This window comes from Chenopodium album, chromosome 9 (genome assembly GCF_948465745.1).
Source record: "Chenopodium album chromosome 9, dcCheAlbu1.1, whole genome shotgun sequence".
Classification (NCBI taxonomy): domain Eukaryota; kingdom Viridiplantae; phylum Streptophyta; class Magnoliopsida; order Caryophyllales; family Amaranthaceae; genus Chenopodium; species Chenopodium album.
In genome coordinates, this window is record NC_137842.1 from 61,402,763 (window position 1) to 61,410,568 (window position 7,806).

At 35.9% G+C, this 7,806-nt stretch overlaps 1 protein-coding gene across 1 annotated transcript; it reads right to left on the reverse strand.

The window, feature by feature from the left end:
• Nucleotides 1-998: 998 nt before the first annotated feature.
• On the reverse strand, nt 999-2,495 carry LOC145557863 (uncharacterized). The gene has a single exon (XM_081619043.1). The coding sequence runs from the start codon at nt 2,493-2,495 to the stop codon at nt 999-1,001; it is 1,497 nt and encodes a 498-aa protein (XP_081475169.1).
• Nucleotides 2,496-7,806: the final 5,311 nt, after the last annotated feature.

Genomic DNA, 7,806 nt, shown 5'->3' on the forward strand with positions numbered 1-7,806 from the left:
AGAGCCTTTGCACTCCAAATTCTTTGCCATGAATAGCTACCCGACACACCGAGATAGGAATCAAGAAAAGTACTATGAGGATAGTATTTCGCCTTCATGATCTTCCCTAAAAGAGAGTCTTCCCTAGATACAAGCCGCCACACTTGTTTCCCAAGAAGTGCAACATTGAAAACCTCTAAGTCCTTGAAGCCCATACCTCCAGAGCATTTCGGAGTACACATTACATCCCATGACTTCCAATGTAGTTTCCGTTGGGAAGTCGAGTCACCCCAAAAGAACCTTGCCATAGCCGACCTGATATCATGAATAACCAAGCTAGGAAAATCTGTATACTCCCATTAAATAGGTTGGAATTTCTTAGCTTGAATCACGGCTTTAAGGAGCACCTCTTTTCCGGCCCTGGAGAGTAACTTTTCCTTCCAACCCTGTAATTTCTTCCATATTCTGTCTAAAAGAGCACCAAAAATAGCCTTCTTCAATCTCCCTACCACAATAGGGATACCCAAATATTTACCATGCCGATCAACACGTTTCATATTGAGTACCCCAATCAAATCATCTTGTTGCTCTGCGCTTACCCCTCCACTAAAAGACACTTCTGACTTCTCATAATTATTTTTTTGCCCGGATGCTACTTCATAGCGGTTGAGTACATCAACTATCACTTCGCATTCCTATCTTGTCGCTCTAGCAAAGAGTAAACTATCATCTGCAAACAAGAGATGAGATATAGCAGGCCCACTCCTACTCGCTTTTGCCCCATGAAACATATTAGTTTGAATTTTATTATGCAACATGTGGGAAAACGCATCAGCCACCAAAATAAACAAATAAGGAGAGAGAGGATCTCCTTGTCTCAATCCCTGGGTGGGATTAACAGCTCCACACACTCTGCCATTAATAATAAAAGAGTAAGAAACCGAAGTCACACAATGCATAACCAAATTCACCCATCTACCGTTAAATCCCACTGTGAGAAGCAATTTCTTCAGAAAACCCTATTCGACTCTGTCATATGCTTTGCTCATGTCTAATTTCAAAGCAATTGTGCCCTTTTTACTCTTACTTATTTTCTTCATTGTATGAAACAATTCTAATGCAATAAGAGCATTATCAGTTATAAGTTTACCAGGAACAAAAGCACTCTGATTTTCAGTTACAACTTCAGGAAGAATCGACTTCAGCCCAAGCACAATCACTTTCGAAACCAGCTTATACAATACATTACATAAGCTAATTGGCCGGAATTCGGACATATTAACAGGGGATTTTACTTTCGGAATTAAAGCAATATTAGTACTATTGACATGCTCCAGAGTAGAAGTGCCACATAAAATAGTACGAACAAAGTTAAACACATCATCCCCAATTATATGCCAAATTTTTTGATAAAAGATAGCATGCATACCATCCGGACCAGGAGCCTTACAGGGGTGCATCTGTTGCAGGGCTAGAAATACTTCCTCCTTGGTGTACGGCCTCATGAGCTCTTCATTCTTGTCACTAGAGATTACTGTCTTCACATGTTGCAACACTTCTTGAATGTTGACATCATAAGGGTTAGAAGAGGTAAAAAGTTGTGAGTAAAAATTACCAACAATCCCCTCAAATAAATCCTCATCCTCCTGCCAAATCCCATCCTCATCATAAAGTCCCTCGATTGAATTTTTCTTCTTCCTCTGAGAAGCTTTGTGATGAAAATAGCTAGTGTTGCGATCGCCATCCTTTACCTCCAAAACCCGTGACCTCAGGAACCAATATGCCTCGTGTTTGCAATGAAGCTCATCTAATTTTTTCTCAAGCTCTGTGCACCTCTCACAACTCTCCATTGTCACCCGTTCTTGCTGAGCCGAATGTAGAGCTTTCTCCACCTTCTCTATTTGCTGCCCCAAGTCATCAAACTTCTTCTTGCTCCACACTGTCAAATTGCTGCTCGTGAGTTTAAGTTTCCCCATCACATCACTACCTCCCGCCTCCTCCCACGCTTTCTTCACCACATTCTCGCAGGAACTATCTAGCAACCAGAATGTTTCAAATTTAAAGCTTTTAGTTCGGTGTCCTCTCCTTCTCGACCTAGCAGTCAATCTCAAAACAATTGGCACGTGATCCGAGCGATGCCTCATAAGATTCTCAACCGAAGCATGGGGAAATAATCTAGTCCAAGTAGTCGACACTAGATATCTGTCCAACCTCTCCCTGACCCGAGTGTGGACGGTTCGACCCCGTTCCCATGTCCACCATTGGCCTTTATAGCCTAAATCACAAAGATCACAAGCATCCATAGCTTCTCTGAATCCCTTCATATCCCTCCTCTCACGATCAACACCGCCTTCCTTCTCATCATAAGACAATATTTCATTAAAATCCCCACCAACCACGATAGGTAAATTTGTCCCCTCACAGAGATGTCGCATCAAACTCCACGTACGATGCTTATTTCCTGAATCAGGCCACCCATAAATCCCTACAAAAAGCCACTTCTCACTCCCACTCATCACCTCTCCACAAATGTGGTTTTGGGAGAAAGAAATTAAACTAAAATCCACGACATCCGTACTCCAAAATACTCCTAAACCTCCTGACTTCCCTCTACTTGCTACCCCAAAAGAATTATTAAAGCTTAACCTCACTTTAAGACCCTCCACCGCCTCTTTACTAATTTTGGTCGCCAAAACGAAAACCAAACTCGAGCATAAAGCAACACTCCACCTCCGGAGTTTTCGAACTGTCCAAGGGTTGCCCAAACCCCGACAGTTCCAACTTAGGATACTCGTTGGAGCTGACGGGGTTGGAACTCGCCAACCTCCGTCGAAAACACAGATGTCTTAGGTGATTCGAAACTACTTATGCTTCGTTTCCTAACCCCTTCTACACTGTCTGCTAACTGCTCCATCACTTCTTCAGCCCCTCTTTTCTATGCCTCTATCTTAACTCCTCTCACCCCATCATCCACCTCCATGCTTACTTCCCCCCATTCCTCGCCACCCTCTTCCATCCCTTTGTACTCCCCTGCTTAGTCCCTACTTCAAAAAGAAAAGTAGAGGAGCACTTTTCCTTTCCCACCTTCTGTCCTTCAACAGACCCTTCTTTAATCAAAGAAAGGTTCCTTTCATTCAGTATTCCAACCGAATAAGCTACCAGCGACGGATCAGGGACCCTACCTTCTTCCCCACTGTTACTTTGCATCTCATTGATTACCCCATCAGTCAACTGTTGAATTTGCTCTGTTTTATCACCAGTCTCGTTGTAAAGCAGAATCTTTTTGTGAGTCAGGTGCATCACTCTCTTTTGTAACAAAAAGCTTCTTTCTACTCTGAACAATCTGGTTAAGCTCATCCACGCTTTTTTGCACTCCTTTTCTTGGTGATGCACGCATGAATAAACCCTACCCCAGCTTCTTCGATTTCTCCTCCTCCGACACCGCAATGCAGTCCTTCTCAGAGTGACCAATTACACCACAAGCAAAGCAAAAGTATGGCAATCTTTCATATTTGAATTCAAATTTAATTTCAGCCCCTTTTTGTCTCTGATCCATTGAAACCTTCGTAGAGGTCTTTCCACATCCAACATCATTCGGATCCTTCGGTAACGCCCAAGACCTAAGGTATCCTCCTCCAACTCCATGAATTCGCCAATATTTGTTGTTAGGGCTTTAACATATGCATCAGATCGACAGTTAAAAGGCAAATTCATCACCCTAATCCAGAACGGAGATTTGGTCAGATTAATTTTGTCAGGCTGTTCATCCCCTTCGATTTCATTCAAAATAATCAGATTGTTCTCCCAGCACCAAGGCCTCCCTCTTAAAACTTTGTCTTTGTCCTTCCAATGAAAGAATGGGAAAGCATATATATTAGGGCTAATCACCCTAATCACAAGGTTATTTGTCGGAGCCCATACTTTCAACATGGTCCGCTTGAAAGCCTCGACGTTATACGGTCGGGATGTGCACAGACGTCCCACCAACAGCAAGTCAATTTTCTCATTATTTTCCTCACATTCGATTTCCCCCAAGTCAATCAAACTACCTTCTTCATCGTTAATTCGCAAACCAGAGCACTTCAGAACCAGATCATCGTCGGCCATGATGCCGGAGCAGAGCCGTTCGTGGCGGAGAAAAGTCGCTTCGCGGCGAGAGTGTCGTCTCTCTCACAAGGAGGTATTCCCTTTCTATCGAGGGAGGAGTTCTTGTTTTTAGAACAGACCCTTATTTTATTGTATATTACATTATCTAAACTTATTTTTATTTTATATTATATGCAAATATTTAATTTTTTTAAAGAAAAATCTAAAAAAAGATAAAACAAACCTTAATTAACACAGATAATACACTTTGTCACCTTGATTAATTACATAGTTTAACATGTATACCCCATCAAAAAATAAAAAAATGACGGTTCATGCTATGTTGATGATGTTTATCCTCCTAATGTAAGTACTTCATTGTTAAGTATATTTAAATTCCCACTAAAATTCCAAGAAAAGTAAGGCCAATGTGTTCTTTTGGTAGAGAATCAAATAGACAAGTGGAAAGAAGAATAAGTTCATAGTTTTTTAGGAGCTCATACAATTATGTTAAGTAAGAATAAAGTAATCGTATTATTTGAGGTAACACGGATAAACAGATAAGGAAAAGCAAAGATCCCTCAATTATCATACTTAATCGGTTATTAGCCACATTATCCTTATCCATTTATACATGATTTTGTGTATGACAGTGTTAATTTTTTTGTTAATTATTTGTTATTAGTTGGTGTATGATAGTTAATGGTCTCATGTTTTCTGACAACTTGAAGCTAGTTTGTACGTTCATAAAGAGAAAAGAAAAATATTAATCTTTGGCCTTTTGTAAGCTTTAATTCTTTCAACATCTACCAACTTTTGAGAGAATCAAACCCTTTGAATTTTGTATGTAAGAATTAGATACAATGCAAAGATATAATTCACGATTGATATGGATAGATTTTCCTAATTTTGATAAATAGTTAAGCTAGCATTAAGTTCATAAAGCGGGATTCTCTTATCCTTTGTTCTAATTAAAGGAACCAAATCCACATGATTATAGGTGCAATCGAGTCAATTTTTTTTTTTTTCATATCTCGATCAGAAAAATGAAATTTTTGTGTACATTATTATAGACTATTATAATTAATCAAGAATTGAACCGTACAATTGCTAATTACATTTGTTATATCAATTGTGCTATTTTAAAATTTTATCACGTAATTAGCTTAATTCATAGTAATTTATTAATAAATTCATCAAAATAAAGTCATTTTTATTATAAGAGAAACTTTAACGTTGATCATCATAAAATAAAATAATAGATGTGACTATTAATTTTGGATTTAAAGAATACCGAGATATGGGCGAGACCGAAGTGAGATCCAAGACTTTACTTTGCTTGCTCAAGTGTTTTAGAGGCTGCTGTGGGAGTGCTTTATGTTACCTTGGCAAAAAGTGACTAGTTAATACAGCTAAGAAGGCATGACACAATTATTTTTGCCCGTTTTCTTCTTTTATGTAACGCCACATAATTGAATTTATTTATTAAAGTACCCTTTGTTTATTTTGAGCTTGATATGCTCTCTTACTTTCAGAACATAGTAATAAGGCGGATCCTATTGTTTATTTTCAATCCTTATTATTTTTATTTTTTACTTTTTAAAATAAAAACCAATTTCTTTACTTACTAAATATGCCTTCTTTCTATGTACAATTGTAAAATTGTTCACCATAATATTGTAATCTAATCATATCATTTCATATCATATCATATCATATAACTAATATATAAAGCTAAACTTTTAGCCAGGTCACGAAATAGTGACACTTGGTATTCTAACTTTTCGCCAAGTGTCGCGCCACCTTGGATAGAATTAAATAGATTCATAAGATAAAAAGTTAGTTAAAATTTCCTTTTTAATCAAATTAGGATAGAATTTTAGAACGATGGTTAGTTTAGAGTTTTATTTTCGATAAAATACCAAATAATAAACTTATAATTAGGCCACAAGACAACATCGTATAGCATTTTAACTTTTCGCCAAGTGTCGTACCACGTTGGATAAATATAGATAGACTTTGTAGAAAAAAAAAAAAAGTTAATTTAGAATTCTTTTTTCAATCAATTAAATTGAATTATAATATAATTTTATCTTAAAATTCCATAAACAACCCGGGCATCGCACGGGGCACAAAACTAGTATATATATATATATAAAGGGGAGTTTTTTCCCGAGTTTTTAAAGAGCCACGTAAGATCTAATTTTCTCAGCGCGCCATGTAGGATTATAAATCTTAGTAGTAGCCAATTAAATAAGAGATTATTAATTTCTTTTAGAATTAAATAATTTAAATGCCATGTAAGCAAAATTGGTGAATGAGATTTTTAAGTTTAAATTAATTAAATATTAAATATTATCTTTTAATATTAGGAATTTTATCTAAATATATAACAAATTTTAGGCTCATAAAAAAAAAACATTATTTAAAAAAAATCAAACAAACCGTGCATCGCACGGGCTTCATCTAGTTTAACTAATAATAATGTACCGATTAAATTCAGATAAAGATGTAAACATGATTATTGTTCAATAATAACATGACAAGCGTTATATTTATAAATTAAACTAAAAGATTTGATTAAGAGAATTGTAGGCTTTGCATAGAAAGAGAGCAAAGTGGTAAATTTTGAAACTTGGCGCATAAAGCTCGCTCTGACCCTCTTTTTTGAATGTGGTGACAACTTTTTGGAATGGTCATAAAATTAATTTCTTATTAGTGTGTATATTTCTAGATGATATTAAGTATAAATGCCGCAACTTTAAGTAAATCATAATAGACTTTTATTTACTTTGTTATATTTAATAGTCATAATAATAGTCATTATATTGTTAATTCATTTTGTTTTTTAAGTAATAATTTTAGAATGGAAAATAAACTTATACATGTAATTGTATAATTGATCTTCTCAAGTTTATTCATGAAGAATTTATGAAAAATTATGTATACATGAAAGGGCAACTAAAGTTCTTGAATATTTTGGTATAATAATAATGCTGTCTTCCTTTAATATCCTTACCTATTTATGTGTTTACAATGGACATCTTTGAGGATTTGATTAACCATACATAAAATCCGATATCATTTCGACAATACTCGGTACAAATTATAATGAATCTAGCATGTTCCATAAGAAAAACCTAAAGTGAATAAAAAATAAAAAACAAGTGCAATCATTTAAGTAATTCGGTATGAAAATTAAAACCTTTTAAAAGAACCCTATAACAAATTTCACAAAAGTTACCCAATAAGGGTCTTTCCTAAATGAAAGGAGCAAGTTAAATGGCCAACTATGTTTGATTTTCATCACTTTTTCCGTAATTGACTAGCTAGTACATACACTTTACTCAATGCTACAAATTCTGGCAAACTTAATTATTTAGAAAACTTCCCCAATAGAAAAAAGGTAAAGAACCCAAATTATTTCATAGTATAGAAATGTACCAAATAGTACAATTATATAGCCGCACATAACCAATTGGTTGTTGGTGTAGTGATGATTGGGATTATACTTGGTAGGGAGGACTCGTGTTCGATCCCCCGCAACAACAATCGGGAGGGGACTGGAACCTAACCACCCAGAACTGATCCCCGAATCCGGATTAGCCCAAAGGGTGAACCGGGTGGAACACAAAAAAAAAAAAAAACAAAAAAAAAAAAATATATATATATATATATATATAGCCACACATAAAATAATACACATAAATTATTATGTAGACGGTAGAGAGTACTTTATAT

Coding starts and splice junctions, on each gene's coding strand:
- LOC145557863 (XM_081619043.1), bottom strand. CDS start 2,495: ATGAGTGGGAGTGAGAAGTGGCTTTTTGTAGGGATTTATGGGTGGCCT.